Source organism: Buteo buteo, chromosome 2 (genome assembly GCF_964188355.1).
Source record: "Buteo buteo chromosome 2, bButBut1.hap1.1, whole genome shotgun sequence".
Taxonomy (NCBI): Eukaryota; Metazoa; Chordata; class Aves; order Accipitriformes; family Accipitridae; genus Buteo; species Buteo buteo.
This window is the reverse complement of record NC_134172.1, coordinates 60,313,949-60,333,178: the sequence shown is the minus strand read 5'-3', so window position 1 is coordinate 60,333,178 and position 19,230 is coordinate 60,313,949. Positions and strand designations below refer to the sequence as shown.

General features: G+C 37.4%; 1 protein-coding gene across 3 annotated transcripts in view; it reads left to right on the top strand.

Annotated features, from left to right (window-relative positions):
• Window positions 1-19,230, top strand: part of SEPTIN7 (septin 7) — an 82,024-nt gene that overhangs the window by 46,999 nt on the left and 15,795 nt on the right. For all 3 annotated transcript variants that reach the window (XM_075056907.1, XM_075056915.1, XM_075056899.1), the window contains 4 exons: window positions 7,032-7,138; window positions 13,462-13,562; window positions 14,206-14,340; window positions 17,346-17,463. In XM_075056907.1, coding sequence (XP_074913008.1) covers window positions 7,032-7,138; window positions 13,462-13,562; window positions 14,206-14,340; window positions 17,346-17,463 — 461 coding nt within the window. The remainder of the gene's footprint in view (window positions 1-7,031; window positions 7,139-13,461; window positions 13,563-14,205; window positions 14,341-17,345; window positions 17,464-19,230) is intronic.

Genomic DNA, 19,230 nt, shown 5'->3' with positions numbered 1-19,230 from the left:
TAGACTAGAACTTTTTTTTAAATGCTGAAAGCTTGCTTGCTTTGCCTCATGTTTAATTAACGTATCCTATTTTAAATGGCTACTTTGCAGACATGCTATTTATCAGGAGCAAAGCCTGTATATGTAACTAGAGCAAATGTGACTTTCTTCATGAAGCGTCACAAAATCTTTAACTTGTGAATTGTTGGTGGTTGTTGCAAAGAAGGGGTCTAGTTTTAAAAGCAGACTTTTACATTTACCCTCCCCTCTCTTTGGAAACCTGTAGATTTGACTTACATCATCTGTCTGGTGTCTTCTTTCCCTCATTTTCCCATCCTCGAGCCCCTAATGACTTGGTTTGCTTCTTGCCTCACCATGCTGCATAATGAATTCTAGTGCAAGTGGTGGGTTGAGAGTGCTATCTAGAATCTGTTGCAATATTCTTCTGAAGTACTTCCCTTCCCTGCTTTTAGTGGCTTTTCTGAATTATTTAAATGACATCTCTGACAAGAATGATATGCCAAGAGTCTGTCCTCAGTTAATTGCACTTTAAATTTAAATTTTGCTCTAAGAAAGCTTATTAAATTGTCTTACTTTATACTGAATGCTGAAATATTGTTGCTGTTGATGCAGTTGCTGATAGGTAAAAATGAATTTATCGCTGGTAGAGTTCCCTGTTACTCTGTTTTGCTAGGATCAACTTTGTGGCTCTAACAGAAATTAATTCCATCATTTATGCTCCAAATTCAAGTTGTGAAATGACGGAGCTTTGGCTCCCTTTCCTTTATAGACGTCTATGAAATACAAAGTTGAACTTTTTGCAAGATTTCACATAATGCTGTCCTACATGGAACTGTAGATATGTGGGAGCAGCTGTGTAGCATGGTGCTGCTCCTACCCCTCCTCCTGATGGGTTTCATTTGGATGTTCTTGTATGTTTATCCAAATATTGGTTTGTATTTTGTAGAGTGCTGGAGACAGGAACTAGCCTTTATCAAAGCTTCTAATGTCAGACTTACAATTAAAAGCATCTTATAGTCTCTGTTTCTGTGGTCATCTATAATGACATGGCAGAGCATCATTCCCCCTTGCAAGAGGATGGTTCCATCATACCATTTGGTGTAGTTAAGGATCTTTGATTATTCATGTAGCTTCCCTTCTGTATAAAAGCAAAAAACTGTGTGTTACAGTGCCATCAAAGCCATTGCACACTTGCATAAAGCTGCAGGTGCTGTCGTGCACATAAACTGTGAATTGTACAAGGATGAAAGAAGATGAAATGCATTAATTTTTTTATGTCTTCTGACAAGCGTTTTACCCCTCTGAGTCACCAGTATCAAACTGATGGAATTATATTTTAAGCAAAAACTGTCACAATAATTAGAATTTATAAAATGGAAAAAAATCCATGAAAAAACTGGCTCACCTTCTAAAAATAGAATACGCTTTGATGTAAATGTTCTGTATATGTAAGTTGTGAAGTGCAGCAATTTTCTGTTTAATTCGATCCCTTTGTAATAACTCTTTGGGGCTATCAAATGCACTAAAAATCTCTGCCCCCTCACATCAGAGAAGAAACGTATTGTTGGATATCTTCATTCTGATAGATAGTAAAGCAACTGCAGCTTGTGTTTGTATCAAGTAACTCTAAATACAGACTTCTACTTAGAATGCAGTGGAAGCTTTGAAAAAAATTGTGCAGTTTGTAGAAAACCCGTTTACCCTGGGACATTAGATGTTGGTGGCTTGTCTCTAGTAAACTACAAGCCCCACTGGGATGTTACCTTCTCTCGCCCACTAGAGTTGTTAGCAGTTAATGCATCTTCTAAATCTGTACTTCCTACCGTTCTCGGTTAATAGATACAGCGACAGAGACTGGGTCATCTTCTTGGTGACAATACATGAAGCATACTTCTTTGAACAATTTAACTGAAGTCTTGGTTTATGATGCTGTGATCACCAAAAGCGTTTTCCTTGCACGTGGGTGGTTCCTAGGCAGTCTTGTAGTCCCACCTGGAGCTTGGGAAAGCAGCTTGAAATTCCTAAGTATGGATAGCACGTGTGGTCACATTCCCAGCATTGCAGTTGTCTGTCACAGGGCATGAGCCTGAAATACTGTTTGACTGGTAGATAGCTGAGTAATTGTCAGCAAAGAGTAGAAAAACTTATGGTGAATTCTGCAAGAGTAATTTCTTTCTCATTTAATGAAGAGGTAGGAAGTAAAACATGCAAAGAGCGCACTGAGAATGTTCAATATTGGTTAGTGATCTTGATCACTTGATATGTTTAATGAACTCTCACATGGGGTCATAAATCTAACATTGTACGTCATGCTTTTAAGTTCAGGGCTTGGATTTTAGAAAAGAAGATCCTAAAAATACAGTAGAAAACCGATCCTGGATTTTCAGAATGATGTCATAGCTAGAAGATGTAGTGAGGTGCATTATCAGGAGATGTAATATATACAGGAGAAACAGTAGTGTCCAACAGGAGTTGCATATAAAGCTGGAAACTGGGTTGGACTGGACTGCTTGTCCATTTCTGTTGTAGGTATTTGAGTTAGAATGGCAGAGGCTGAAAAGTTGAAGGAGTTTGGAAATATGCCACATTCTCAACATGCCACAATAATGAACGGTGAAAAAAGCAGCATCATTAAGATTTAAGGATAAAAATCCACTTCTATTACCATAGGGAGGAGATGCTTGCCATTTAAGTTTCTTTGTAGTAATAAAGTCATAACAAGAGCTGATGGATGGAAGTTGAACTGAAAAAACCCGATGTATTGAACACTTGCAATTTTAGCTGCAACTAGATTTTCTAACTGATTATCACAGATTAGGATTTCTGATTTGTTTACAGGGAGTAATTTGGAAATGAAAGATTTATGTAGCTCAGTTAAGAACAACCTGAATTACTTATTTTTCATCTCTGGAGCACTGCTTTCCCCCCATTCCTGTGGATTGCACTTCATTGTTGCAGTTTTTTAATTGTTAATCCTCCATACTTATCTGCTTTAATATTATTCTGGAGACTATTTACCATTATTTGCAAACCATTCTAGTGATTGCTAGTGGTCTCTTCTGATCCCCCCAAAATGTGTTTGAGATAAAAAAAGCTGAATGTGTTGGATTGGTTGTTTTGGTTTTTGTCTCCCTTCTCATCTTACAGCTAGTCTCATATGTGTAGAGAAAAAGGGAAGTACTTGGTCAGTGTTTTGTTCACAGAAGAAGAAATTTTCCTATCCAAGGTTAATTTTAAATGATGTGCCATGGGCCACCTGTATAAAGATGCTAATTGTCAGCAGGAAATTGTTGTGTATAAGTGTATAAGAAAAGCTCCAATATTTGTACAGCCATTTAGAAATTCATAGACTTGAGAAGAGTTGGAACTTCTGCTAGTCATGTAAGGGCTGACAAAAGATTCTGTCCTTTGCAAGACTGACAGGAGTACATTAGTAAAAGTACATGCTTATTTCTACCAATGAGAGTGGCCAGCTCCATATATTTGAATGTGACTATAGAGGAAAAATAGCTTGAGAAAATGCTGAAATTTTGAAACGCTAATTTGCTGATAAACATGAGACACAAAATAATGAAGAAAACCATATATTTATTAAGAAGAACTTGAAGCATATATGAAACATCTAGTGGGAGAGTGAGGGCAAGGTAAAAACAGTCGCTGGATACCGGAAATAAACTCTTGGATTCAGGATTACCCACAAAGTCAAAGTATTTTTTTCTTTTCTTTTTGAAACAAAATATTTCATGCTGAAGACAGAAGATGTTTCTAAAAATAACTCACTCCAAATTAGGAAGCTAGATCTAACTGCATCATGATGCATTGAGTGATTGGAAGTTATTACTACTGAAATGGTTCTATTATGTTGCATCCTTATACCACTTCATGTAACGGTGAAAGGGCAAAATCTCATCAGAAATGCTTGCTAAGAGTGAGAAGATGCATTTCTATTTGGGGTGCATCTCTTTTTTTGTTGGCATCTCTTTTTTTGTTGTTTTGGTTTGTTAAGGCAATGTAAATTCCACTTGTTTTCCCTGTTCTCTAGTGTTTTGTTTGTCATATTCACAGCCCATTGCATCCTTGGAAGCTGCATTCCCAGCCTTTCCAGTAGGGAATCCTTTCAGGTGTATTTGGGTTGAGCAAGGTTCTACATGGGAAGAACAGAAGGTTTTATTTGGGGTGGTTTGTTGTGGTGTTGTTTCCCCCCCCCCCCCCCCCCCCCCCCCATATTTCTAGTTAAGATCAGAGTATTTTAACGTGTCCAAATAGGCTGCTAGAATTGTTCAAATACACTTGGTTTCTATAATTCTGCTTCCCCTGTAATCAGCAGAGAAATTCCTGTTTGATTACAGTGGATGCAGCATGACTCCCCATAGTACAATATCAAATGTTCCAGTTATGTTTTTTACCTACAGTTTCAATATAATTTGTTTTATTTGATATTATAGCCTTTTACTACCATCATAGGTGTTGACTGTTACATGGTCTAAGGCAAAACTGCATCCAGGATTGGTGTATTGATGCTAACTCTTAAATGTAATACTTAAATCACTGGTAGCACTTAAGCAGTCTAAACTGTTGTAATCTGCACTGGCTGATTAAAGTTAGGTTAGCATGGGTGGGGGTATCTAGGAGGCTGGGCACCTTTGGGAACAAGGTGGTGCATAAATATCCTTAGCATACTTACCTTTTCACTAATTTTGTTTCAAAAGCGCCTTCCTATCTTTGCTACTGTAAGGTGGAGGGACCAAAACTCAAATCTATCAGGGCGTAATCAGGAACTACTTGGTACCACAGCTGCAGGAGCCATCTAGGGGGAGCTGCTGGTTTTCTATCACATCCTGTAAAAGCTGAAAATCTTATTTCCATATGTTGAATTTCAAGGGCAACTTGACAAGCACCATGATTTTTGGGAGAAGTGGTTGTTCTCAGTGTTTTCCACTTTAAATTCTGTATCATGTTAAGACCAGCAATAACCCTAATAGAAGGGAGAAGAAGGGACAACCCTTTTTGTATATTGAAGTAGAATCTGATATGCAAATGTTTCTTCAATAGTGCAGTAGAGAGCCTTTTGCGAGATTATGGTCAACTTAAAAAAAGTGATGTTCACTGAAAGGATATGAATTGTACATTGCAAAATTGGAGTCCTCCTCTTCAGGGGTTCAGTAGGGTGGATAAAAAAACTCTTCAGTTTAACTGGAATGATATGTGCACCTTGAGCAGAGTAGTGAGATGGAGAAGGTTGTGCTTCAAACTGGCTGTAGCTATGAGGTTGGGAAGCTGTGCTCTTCAGAAGCTTCTTTCTATTGCAGAGTTGGTAGGGAAGCCCCTCAGCTGTAGGTGACCCTGCCCTAAAGATCTTGCATGTGCAGAGTAGAAGACGTGTGTCCCTCAGAACCAGACACTTTTAGGCACTGTATTTACCACAGTTCTGAAATGTCTAATGCATCTGACCACAGAAAAAGGCAGATTCTGCAGTGGTAGTGATGAAATGCTTGTTGGTAAGCCTGTCCCTTCTGGCTCACATAATAGCTGTTGTGTTGGGGTTAGTGTTCCCAGCACTGCTAACTTGAGTATCTCCTTGTTCCTTGGCTGCCACAGCCCATCTTCCTGGCTGTAGCCAGACCCTGCATGCAGCATGAGTTAGCTCATCAGTCGGACAGGGTGGAGTTTGAAGAACAAGCACTATTAATAATGTAGGCAGCCTGCAGGAGCTCTGGTTGCAATGTTTCATCAGCTGCTAATCCATTTACAGTATATCTAATCAGATTGCTGTGTTAGGTACTGCAGAGACTTTGAGCTACACCATTGTAATCGAGATGGCTGATATGTATAAGCTAGTTTGTGTATGAAATGGAGCCAGCTATTAACAGCTTAGACAAGGTCTTGTCTGCCGCAGTTCATAACTACTTTCTGTTTTGTAACTCTCAGTTACTTGCATTAACCCAGGACGTTTATCTGAAGACAAGTTGTGAAGCTTTCTGAATTTTGTCTTTAAATCAACTGGTATTTGGGGATGGGAGGACTAATGGGTAGGTTTTTTCTTTTCAAAGTGTGGGTGTAGTGCAGCTCATTCTCCTCCCTCAGTGAAAGTATGTCACCAGTGGTTTGCACCCAAATTCATTAGCTTAAGAGCAAATTTCTGTGTGACTGTTTCTGTTTAGGTCAATGTACTAACAGCACTGCATATGAAAACTTAAATGGAAAGCATAATTTCCATATACTTTTTTCCTTGGTTCTCATGCTAATGTGAATTGTTGTTGAAGTAGTTTCTTTACAATAGAAAACTAAGCAGAAGACTTGTCTTTTTTAATACTGTAATAAGTAGTTGATGTGAAATTCTTGCTCCTGTCTCTGTAGAGCTGTAAATGGGAGGTAATCTTTGCTGTGGGAATTGTAACTGTATTTGCTTGGATTGTTATGGCAGTAGTGTCTCCAGATTCTTTAGCAAGGCTGACTTATTGTTGCTTATGAACAAATTACCAAAAATGCCAAACAAAATCCAATCCCCCTTCCCTTCCCCAACAACAACAAAATTCCCAGGCAAACCACATAGTTCTGAAACTTCATTTTAGCTCTTGTGGCTTTAGTAGTTAAACCAAACTAATCTCAATCTCTGTTGTCTTCCCCCCTCCTCCACCCCCAACAATAAGACTCTCAAATAATACTTGAAATAAAGGAGATAACTTAGTCTGCTTTGGCATTATGATAGGAAGTCATACCAGGAAGACAGCTTGTTTATAAAGTTTAATGTGGGGTAATATCATCTTTGTGTGTTGTAATGGGAGCAATGGAGAAGTACTAAATGCATTCAGTACTTAATGTGATCAGAAAAATGAATGTCTATAGAATCCAGCAGTGACAGATTTGCAGGGTTTTCCTTGAAATGGGAGAAGATGATAGATTCTCAAAGCCTTAGAGTGCAGTGCATGTTTGCTGGTACTATGTTTCAAGAGTATTTGAAATGTAGATCTAAATGTTTATACTTGGTATGATACTTCCAGTTTTACTGAAACTGTTCTGCTTTCTTCCAGGTGAATCTGGACTGGGAAAATCAACATTAATCAACTCATTATTCTTGACAGAATTGTATTCCCCAGAGTATCCAGGTCCTTCGCACAGAATTAAAAAGACTGTACAGGTATGTCTGGGGGGGAAAAAACCTGCAGCTTGATCAATGTAACTTGCAATTTAGTAATGTAAGGTGATACAGTTGTCACATAAGCATCTATATTTCAAGTAAGTTTAGCCAAGATGTGAACCACTAAGAAATATTCAGTCTTTCAGTATGCCTTAGCTATACAAAACTTCCAGGTTCTGAAACTTTTAGCCTGTTGAAGTGTGGGAGCCCTGCAGTGAAGCACTTGGTGTGCTGCCTGTACTTTAGAAACCTCATATGGGTACAGCCCTGTTTGGACATGGAATGTTTTATTATCAATTAAAATATTAAGTATATCCATAGAAATATGTAGATGTACACTAAAACACTTGATTGTTTAAGGCAAGCTTTTAGAAGCTGTGTATTATAAGTGTAAGGACCTAAGGTATAAAAGTATCCACCGGTTTCCTGCACCCTGTATCCTTTGTGGTACATTTTTTACCTATTACAAGTTGTTACTCTGAAACATATCAGGGACTAGGGTGAACCTGGCTGCTTTTAAGCACTAGACTTACATAGGCAAGAAGGTGGTACTGCAAGTGCATGATACAACTAAAATGTTTAGTCAAAGACTAGAAAACTGAAGTTGATCCATTTGTTTTGTGTCATAATTTGCTGCTGATCAGTTCTATTTTCTCTCAAGAAAAGGAGCATGCTTTTTGTATTATAAAAAGTTGGGGGTTATTTAAAAACCCCACAACTTAGTATTAAGAAATAATTAAATAATGTTGTGGGTAGTTTAGGAAATCATTATGTTTCAGTGGGGTATCTTCTGCCTCCACAGCTGAGCAGCTGAATAAGGATGTATGAGCTCTGTTCATCTCTCTTGATGTGTGTCAGATGCTTGTTTAAGATTTTGGTGAAGATAGCTTGTGATAATCTAACTTCATACGTATGAGGGCTGGGGGTGCTCACCGTTGCTGCTGTTGTCCAGGAGAGTTCCCTCAGCTGCAAAATTACAGTCTCAATCACTTCAGCCACAGCTGAGGTGGTCTGTGCAATTACAGAGTTGTCATAAAGTGATTAAGCCTTGTGTTGAGTTAGGAGGGTATGCAAGGTGCTAAACAGAAGCTGTAAAATTGAATGCTTTTTTTATTCAAAGGAATTGAATAACTGTGCTCCAGTGCTATGATCCACTGACCTTACTGTTTTGTGGGGCTTTTGGTTTGTTTTTGTTTGGGGTTTTGGGTAAGGCTTTTTTTAGTCCAATCTCAGAACACTGTATAATTACCGCAGGGCTAGGAAAAAGTTAGTTATGCTCGTACTAAGAAGGTTAAATTACATTGTCAGTTAGCTCAACATCAAAGCCTTGAATACTAATAAAAATGCATTCGTTGCAGAATATTAACTTTTTAATTTGGAAGAAAGCTTTTGAACAACCGAAGTTTGGTTGACAGTATATTTGTTTTTTTCTAAGCTTTGGTCATGTCTGTTAGGCTATTTTATCAGTTTAATGTAAAACCATAGTGACTCTGACAAAATGGACTTAAAAGCTTGTTAGTAGGAGTATTTGACCATTATTTGAATTAGAAGGGTTGAATTTATGTACCTGTTTCAGAGAGGTGTTAAGTGGGTTGGAAAAGGTGTGCAAATAGTTAATCTCTGGTATAATATGCTTATTAATGAAATAATTAGTGACTGTTGGAAAACTAAGTAGAAGGGGGACTTTTATTGGGAGAGAGATGTGATTTCATTACTGTTGATTACACGTTGGTTTAGCAGAAGCTAAACTAATTTAGGTTGTGTTCATTGGATTATAGTTTAAATAACGGGGGTAGTATTCCCTGTCATTGGAAGTTGTTTTGGTTTGGGTTTTTTTTTAATTGGGAAAAATCATAGGAAGAATTTACACACAAACTAATGAAAAATATAACAAGGCATCTTTCAAAGATAACTCAGTCTCACCCTGGCTAAAGGTGGATCAGGGTAAGAAAAGTTAAACTAAAACTGTGTGTGTAGCTTCTGGAATCTGAGTTAAGTGCTTTCATCTGTTAAGTGGCAAGATTAGATGAACTGTTCATCCTGAATTTTGAGTTCTTCAGAGGTGGTTTGATTTTTATTCATTTACTGGTTGAAGAAAAAAACCCCATACTTTTCAGGAAGTTTCACTTAATTTGGGGGGAGGGGGAGGTTGACATGTAAAGCTAAAAAAAAAAAAGGGGGAGGGTGGGGACAGGGATGGGGGCTTGAACAGAGCCCTGGCTGAAAAGCCATTGCATTTTTTCCTACTTCCACTGTGTGGGCTAAAGCCTGAGGGTGGCTGAGAGCTAGCCAAAACTATTTTCAGTAGTGAATTGGGGTCTGTCATGACTTAGCAAATAATAATATGATTGGAAATTAAATATATTTAAAGACAAACTTCCCCCTTAGAAACTATTGCTTACTTTATCTAATGAGTATTTTTTTTGTTTTTAGTATAATTGTAGTGCAACATTGCTTTGCTTTCAGTTACTTGTGATGAATGAAAACTCAGTAAGCATAGCATTTTAAGATGGAAACAAACTGTCTTATTTCAGTGTCAATGTCTAAGTGAGGATAAATTTGTTTCCCCCTACAACCTTGAAAATTGTGTGTGCTGGCAACTGTGTATGATGTGGAGGTGATTCCAGTCAAATATTAAAATTAAAGAATTAACAGTGCAGCTATTTGGATCCATGGAATCTGTACTCTTTGCCAGTGTAAACCTTTCTAAGTTAAGGATGTCAAGAGTTTTGCAGGGTAGAGATGAGGCAGATGACCAGATTATCCTAAAATCTTGGTGGTAATAATCACCTGCACTTATATGGTGTTAATAACTTAATGGTGAAGAATTATATGAGAGTGTCTCACATAAATACAAACTGTGGTTTGGGCTTGAAAACAATTGCAGTTGAAATTGTTTTGTGAGGCAGGTCCTTTGTATTAATTTTGTGGAAAACACAGAAAAACAGTTAAAAGTGATTTGATGTCAGATGAATTCAAAGAAAACTTCTTCAGAAATGATGGGGCATGAAATGTTTTATCTGATCATTATTTGACTGTCTTAAATGGAGTATGGTAAAGGTTTGTTTAATCCACTAAAAGTAGTCAAGCTGTAACAAGCATCATGTCATGAATGCTGTGTAGCAACTGCCAAGGAGACCCGTGTGACCCAGTTGACTGGAGTGCATGGGAAAATGGCCATTTGGAGAAGACTTTTATTAAAAAGTTTTAAATTCCAATACTTGAACTAATGTTTTCCATGAATCCCTTGGGAATACTTGTAAATCAGATGATGGGATGCAGTTGGATGCTTAACTATGAATGACACTAGTTTACAGTGGTTTTCTGGATCTTTTCCAGATGTTGCTACTTTCTGTGCCTTTGACCATGTATGGACACATCCATTTAGGTTAGAAAAATGCAGCTTTACAGAGGCTTTATGGCAGGTTCTTCACCTACTGTCTCCTACCAGTAGTCTCTACCGCTTACAATATAAGGTGGATATGGTCTGATTGTCCACAACACAAGCATAGGGCATTTAATTTGACCAACTAATGTTTCTTGTTCTGTAGGTTTTCGAAAACCCTGCTCTGATAGCAAGATACCTACATGAATTTGTGAAAAGTAAGAATAAATTTAAATCCTCACCACCCAGTAAGATATTAGCATTGTCTGCAGAGATTCAGTTACTGCAGGCCATTTGTCAGAAGGCGACTTCACTATTTCAGCCACACTTACATTTTACAAGCATAGAGAATTGGGGAAAAATGTTTGGTGTGGCATTTCTGAGGATCTCCTGACCTTCCTTTTCCTTTGTTATAAACACACATTCAAGATAATGTTTTATTAATTGCTTCTTTTGTAAAAGCATTCCACTGTGAGTGCTTAATATTTTAATGGTTCTTGCTGGGAATTTTTGTGCTGAAGAATAAAGCTGATACCTTGTAGCACTTGGCAAGAGTACAGCTCTTAACTTTATCATCTCTAGTTTTTTGAAAGTGTTAGGGGTTTCTTTTACTTGCAGAGAGCTTGGTTATAGGAGGGCTTTGTGGTTACTATACTATATGCAAGATAGCAAAAAGAATGTGAGCAATCAGAAGTTAATCTCCTGTGTGCTAAAGCTTGTGAGTAGTAAACTCTTGGCTGAGTTGACTGTGTGGCTGGGGATTACTGTCTTGAGTTCTGGCATCAATTGTGTACAATAAAATTTCTCTATAGGACTCTTGAGGGGAAAAAATACATTCACCACAATTAAAACGTAAGATTTTAAAGCACTGCATGTATTCCTAGGTTCTCATGGCTTTGGACTGGACAGTTTTGGAAGGCAAGGAGTTGTACAGTTAGTGAAAGGGTAACTTGGTGGCGTCTTAGGCTGGTGTGTGTGCCTTGGGCTGATTTTTTTTTTATTTCTTTTTGTAAAACCTCCCTAACTTTGCAGTAAGGCCAGCTTACGTAGGAGGTTGAATTGGGTGGCCTTGAAGTCTACCCCAACCTGGATTCTTCTGTGACTAGCATCCAGGTAGCCCAGTGTTGGGGACTCTTGTTTTATGAAGCTGCCTTACTTATATTTTTTTGTCTTTTTGTTACGTGGGGAACCAGCTCATGATGATTGCATGCTGTAGACAGACATACTGTAGCTGAGTTAATTTTTTGAGACCTAGCAGTGAAAGGGATTGATCTGTCTCAGATAAGGTGCCTACTGATGAGTAGATATAAATAACATCCTGCATACTCAGAGGTTAAATACAGATCTTTCTTTGCAGTTAGTTACTGTTTTCTTTGTTTCTGTATATTCTCTTCTGAATTAGAATCAGTGTTTTGCTTGTGCAAGAGGTATTTAGTTTGACTTTCTGCAGAGTGTTAATTTATCTTGTAGATTTACATTGCATCACATAACCAGTGATTGCAAAGTGTTTACAACAATGTTCAGGTGTGGCTGTGAGAGAGTCTGTTTTGCCTATATAACTAGGGGTGTGCAAGCACTTAAGCAGCATTGCTAACGATCTCTCTCAAATCTTGAGCTGGTCAAGAGACCATCCAGATCGGATTTATTATCCAAGTTTCTGCTCTCACTGAAAGTTCATTACTGAATGTTCTTGCAGGTGTTCACCTAGTTAAATACAACTTTCTTTTCTTTCCCCAGTTAAGGGTTCAGGAGGCTTAAGAAATGTTAAGCAATGAGCAACAAAGGTGCATCAGTGTCTGCCAACTCATGTGTGGCTCTGAATAAATGCCTTACACAGTTGATTTCTTGAATCCATGTCTAGAAAACAGTGTCACTAGTAATTTAATGGAAATTGTCTTAATACCAGGGGAAAAAACTATGATTAGCTGTGTGGGCAATAGGAAAGAGCCAACATGCTAACATGAGTTTGTAATTTCTTACTGTTGCGGATCAGACTGTTACAACAGTGGTGTACAGCACGTTCTCAGGCAGATACACCTGATGCTGGCATTATCAATAATTACTGAGATATTAGTAGAATGGAAGAGGTAGCAGTCCATTTGCTGTTTAGCCTAAATTTTCTGTTATGACATGCTTAATCTGTTTGATGACAGCTGACTGAGCTGCACTGCAGATGGGTGGTCACAACTCAAGGCACGCATTCCCACGCCCAGATCTTGCATCATGGCTTGTGCTGGTGCAGCTGCCTTCTGAGCCAGGTTTCCATCAGTGACCTGAGCTAACAGGATCCATCCAATCCATTATCATCATGTAAGGTCTAGTTTAGCAGATTGCAGCTAGATTGTATTACTTTCCAATACCAATCTTGTTTGTAACAGGAAACCATCACATCCTATGATTCCTTTCCCAAGCATTATACTAGCTGAAGAATAAATGTATTCTTAAAAATACATAGAACTAGAAATGTAGAATGTAAGGTGCTTGGGGGGAGGATTAGTTTCAAAAAGTGTAATTTTTCTTGAAGTGACCAAAGTTCACAATTTCATAAATGTATTGCGCCTGGTTTATCAGAATGTCTGGATATCTCAGAACATCTCTCTCTGTCTTTTTTTTTTTTTTTTTTTTAATACTGGCATTAGTATTGTTGGTTAGGGTTTTTCCTGTTTCAACAGGAGTTAAAAAGATATTCTATATACTTAAATGGGTTCTTTTATCACTGACTTCATTTAAATTATGACCCTGGTTTTTTCTTTAAAAAAATAATTAATGATTATCAAATTATTGGGATTTTATAAGCAAAACATGGACCCTGTATCCCACTGAAGCAGAAAAGCTAGCAATTCTTTATCAGACTTCTTATTCATTGAATGCTTTTCCCAGTGTTTAAGTTTGGTGACTAAATTGCTAAAAAATTAATCTTACCTTATTAATTTTACAGGTTGAGCAGTCAAAAGTGTTAATCAAAGAGGGTGGTGTTCAGTTACTACTTACAATAGTTGACACACCAGGATTTGGAGATGCTGTGGATAATAGTAATTGGTAAGACATTCTTCGCATGTTCTCCCACAATAATTCTGAATTGTATTTTGTGTGTGTGTGAGAGAGAATACCTTGTGGCTTTTTAAAAAAAAAAGCACACTTCAATCTTCAGTTAAAATATTAACTCTTTTAAACTTTTCAGTTAGCTGAAAACTTTTCACTACTGTAGTTCCCAAGTACCTCTATTAACTCGATTGAAATGCTATCAGCTTTTCCCTTTAAAGTGAATGGAGCCCTTGGCTCTTTATCCACATATGCAGAGTGCAGAACTGACTTCTGTGCTGTCACAAGATGTGACCAGTAAAGCATATTCCTTTAGCTACTGTTCTTACTGTTCTTAAGTGTCCTATTTAATGCTATTACAATGAAGGTAATTGTGTTTGAAAGGTTCTTTCAGTGAACTCACAGATTGTATCTTCAGAGCTATGTAACTCGGTTGTATGTTGAGCAGCTGGTCACTTAAAATGTGCTGTCTTGAAGTCTCTTAATTTAAAAAACAACCACCCCACCCAACCCCCAGCACCCCTCTCCCTCCCCCAAAAGCAGGCCATGGGGAAATAGTGTACATCTTTTTCTTAGCAAAGACAGACTTTTTTACATAAATGATGTAACTTACAGGTTTTTATTCATGTAACCTCTGCAGTTGGCAGCCAGTTATCGACTACATTGACAGTAAATTTGAGGACTACCTGAATGCAGAATCTCGAGTGAACAGACGTCAGATGCCAGATAATAGAGTGCAGTGTTGTTTATACTTCATTGCTCCTTCAGGACATGGGTTCGTATTAGCGTATTGTATGTTTCCTTTCTCAGTCTTTTATCTCAGATAAATATCCAAATTTGGCATTCTTAGTTATGTAAAATTCCAAATAGGATTTTCTTAATGGCCTGCAGACCATGTTTAATTTCAAGATGAGCTTACTTTGGTTTGTCAAACATCAGCAAGCCAGACAAGTAATAAGTTAGAATACCAGAAACATGATTGCATGTTAATTACATAACAAGAAAAATAGTATTAGAACAATTAAAAATACACAGGTGTTCACAAGTGCTAGGTCTATTTGTGATCTATGTCTTCTGTTCACACACTACTGTTCAGAAGGAGAAACGGTTTCACACTCTTAAGCAACAGGATTTTTGCTTTCCACTCTTCCTCCCTCCCTTTGATTTTAATGATAATTTGAAGATGGGAAGTTTCATGCATCCTTATAAGCATGCTTTAATTCACCTGGGGTATAATCCTTTGTCTAGTGACAATTCCAATATAGGCATTCTGGATTTTTTTCATTTATACAATCTTCCACTCCTGCTTAGTTTTTAACTTGATCAGACTTCTACCTAGTGGTAGAGAGGGACAACTGCATTTCCAGGGTGTATTAGATGTAGATTGACTATATTGGAAATTGGTTGCTTAGCATTTTATCATTGTATTATGACTGGTTACATTTGTCAGAGACTCTTAAGTTATACCTTCAAAACCAGAAGGAAGAGAAGATAAGTAACCTATTCTATTGTATGGGTCAAAAATAGTAATGAAGGAGTTCTGAGGAATATTCCTCAGGCAGTGAAAAATGCCAGCTATTACACTTAGCTTCTATAGCTAGCATTTGAATGGTTCTAATCACTTTGAACTAGACAGACACTTTGTGAATTTGGAAAGAAATATTGGGGGGTAGAGAAGAGTTTTTCTTATGTAGACTTATCTTAATTAAACACTTCGTTGTTCCATATCCATGTCTGTAATGTCAGTTTTGCTCAACATGCGTGTCAATTTTAGTGCAAACACTTGAATCCTTGGCATACACTGTTTTACTAGTGTGCAAAATCAAAATGTCATTTAAATAAAGGGAAGATGATCCATTCCTTGTGTTAGTCAATCTTTTTTGAGCTAACTTTCAGATTCTTCAGAAAACATTTGTCTTCCTTCCACACCCCCACACCCCCGTTTTATTCGTTAAAACTCTCTAAACCAGTGGAAGTACAAATTGTTTGTAAGGAAAAATAAAGGTAATGCTTCAGATAAATTAAGTTTTGGTCACTAACTTTGTAAGACTGAAAGCTGGAAAAGTATGTTCCTTGTGAAGATATTTCATATTCTTGGGGGGGGGTGGGGAAGTGTAAAGTTGAGCTAGGTTTGCATAGTGTTTTTCAATTACTGGAGTAAATGTTTGGAATTCATCTAATTAATGAAATGAATGGAGCACAGAGAAAATTGGTGCTGCTGTTAGCGTTCATTTCCTCTTTTAAGATACTGTCTTCTCTGAAAGGACATTGCTCACTTCCTACCTGGTTTTTGCGGTGGAAGCAGTCTTCAGTCATTTTTCCTGTGCAGACAGCTGCACCAGTTGAGTAGTGTACTCTTCATGCTTAATGCATGATTGTATTTACATTGAATTAAAGTATTTGTAGGTGAACTTATCTCTGTTTGTCCTTAGGACTTAACACATTTGTAAAAGCCAGCTTGTTACAATTTATAAAGAAAAAACAATTTGCAGATTAGGTCCTTCCATTTAATGTATCCCACCATTTTTAGCTGGTATCCCCACAGACATCTGAAATAATGGGTTAGTTTGTGTGGGGATAGGGGGAGAGTGTGAGGGGATGGGAGCCGCCTTCCAGGTAAGTGAATGGGGTGATAATGAATTGCAGCCTCTTCCTGCAGTTCTAGGATCTTTACATAAAGGCTTCCCGCTTTAGTCTCCACTGTAAACTCAAGACCTTGAGATGAGCACTGTTGTGGTTCTGAACTATTCTGCTTTGGCAACTGTCCTTCAACCTGGTGTTGGCCTAGGTAGCTTTTTGAAGCAGGGAGAGGGAAAGCATATTAAAGTGAATAGATAGCCAAACCAGTGCTGATAATCTAAACGTGCATTAATCTTAGCTCTTTTATGGAAACATGTTGAGAAGCTGAGAAATTCAGTGGCAGGTAGAAAGTGTTAAAGTGAAGTGTTAAGTATGTGTTCATTAAATGTTTTCTTTATTCTTATATATATGGTTTGGAGAAGAAGCTATATTTGAGTACCAAATGAATCTGGTTTTAATGTTCCTAATCCTAATTTCTTTTATACGAGAAATAATCTTGTTAAATCCTTCAAGTGAATCCTTTAAGCCTGACTAAACTTGCTATAATTCTGAAGCATTAATGCACCAAAACCTCTGTGGCTTTACTTTAGCAAGCAGGAAATATTGACCACTTCGATCCACATTGATGGTTTTATATACCCATATGGTGGGTGTTCTAGTTTTTGTCATTGTCATCCACTTTTATAAAGGTCTTTTTGTTATACATAGCTATTTAGAGATGTGATATTTCTACTTCATTTGTACACAAGCCACAGAGTTTACTGTCTTCAGCAATCTAATTTATAAAAAAAATCTCACAGCCCACTCTCAGGAAGAAACATGACTTTCAGAAACTGAAACTGCATATCTGAATAGAGCATGATTCACAACTGTAAACTCTTACCAGTTGGGCTTTAAATGGGACTATCTTCCAGCTAGTGGCACAGCCTCTACTACCTTCGTAGAAGAGTTCTTATCTCTTGCTTGAATGTAGCAGAAGTCTTATGACTACTGGTAATATTGACTTACGACTTACTCCTCTGGTATTACACAATTCTAGGAGATTTCCTGTAACAGTTGCAGGTAGCCTTTTGAATTTCATTCAAGCTTCTATCACTCATAAATCAGTGTCTTAAGAGTAGTTGTCAGGACAAATCTCAAATTATTTGTACATTCTTGTTTAATTAATATAAATTGCAAGGCTCTAATGCTGTCTTTCAGACTTAAGCCTTTGGATATAGAGTTTATGAAGCGCCTGCATGAAAAAGTGAATATCATTCCACTTATTGCCAAAGCAGACACACTTACACCTGAGGAATGCCAACAGTTTAAAAAACAGGTGAGTTGAAAGAGTAGTATTTACAACATGGGATAATTTAGTAAGTTGATCCCTATAGAAATGGTGAGATTTGACTTCTTGCATGCAAAGTTTAAACCCTGAAGCAATGACTTGAGACAGCAAAAGTAAGTAATTTATATCTCTAGATTTAATTATATTTCTTAGTGAAATAATCTTGTTTCTATCCTCAGGGGAAGAGGTTTCAAGTATAGTATGATTCTTGGCAAGTGAAATCATTCACTGTTGAGATAAAAATCAGTAAGGGAGGAAGGGAGCTCTCAAGATTTAGGTGCCTAACAGAAGTTGTGTATGTTTAAAAAAAAAAAAAAAAGGTATTTAACAGTATCACAGTATTATTGATTATATTGTGGTATTCACTTTCATTTTGGTGCACTATATTTATTAAAGATGCCTCGGGTATTAGATGAGAATCAGTATACATGTTGTTCAGTCTTGTGCTTGGTAATGCATTTTAAAGATGGTGAGATAACTCTAACAATGATAGAACTGATATAATTTCTTTGTATTTGTAGAATAAATTTGGTGTTAATGTCTCCAAGTGGTTTATGTTTTATTTCAACTACATGATCAGAGTAGAACATTTAGGCTTTGCCGTATTATTATACGAGGAGGATAAGGAGGACGCAGAACAGGACAAGACAAGGCATGAAGTTTGTTTTATTGAACTATGTCTAGTCCTAGTTTAGAAGAACACAGGTTCTGAAAAGAGGTTGGCCTTAAGTGATGTTGTGTGCAAAACTCTTGATTTAAGACTAAAAATTAAAGGACATTTTCTGCCTTGGAGAAACTTAAGCAAGATGCTAGACACCTGAAGTCTGTTTTGGTTGCATTTCCTGGGTTTTTTTGATGTAAAGGGGGGAAAAATGGTAGAACACAGAATATTTCTTAATGTATAAGCAGCTTTATCAATGAGTTGATGTTAAATAGAGGAGACTTTCTCAAATCAAACTTCGAAAACAAGTCCTTGCATGAATTGGAAACTTATGTTCTTATAAGATTGCAAATCCATGAACCAGAAACATTCCCCAGGGCTCTTCAGAGTAGCTGTCAGCAAAATGGTTTAATATTTTTCCATTCTACAATTCTGGAAAACTAATCAGCTTGTTTTTAAAAATACCCTACAGACAAATTGAGCACCAAAACAGTACAGTCTCGTTTTTGATGACGCTGTCAGTTATTCTTAAATTTTCATTAGTGCTTGCAAATATTTTTCAACACAACTAACTGCTGGAGTCAGTCCATCAGTTACAAGCTCTATTAAAATAGGCAGGTGATGCTGCTTCAAGCAACTGATGCTCAGGTGAGCTAGAAACAGGAAAGAATAGGAGTGTCAGCAGTAGCTATTGTGGGAACTGAAAGGGCTGAAGTATGCCTGCAGTTATCTATTCAAATCTTTTTTTTTTTTTTTTTATTTTTAAGGGACTCAATTGTGGGACTAGTCAGAGAATTTAAGCTGTATTCTGTTAGTTCTGCATGTGCAGGTAGAATTTCCATTAGTATAAATCTCTGTTTGCCACGTTGTAGGAAACCGATGTTCATTTTTGCTGCCTTGTATTGATGGATAGTATTCTGTTAGCTGTAGGGCTCTGGCCCTGATCCTGTCTTCTCCTGGCTAAGGAGACACAGTCATGCTAATAATCCCTTGGGGTCACCTGATGGTGTTAAACATGTGCAAGTTTTGTGATGTAACTTAGTCACCTTAACATGCAAAGATCTTATACACCAAACAAAAGGAGGGAGAATCAG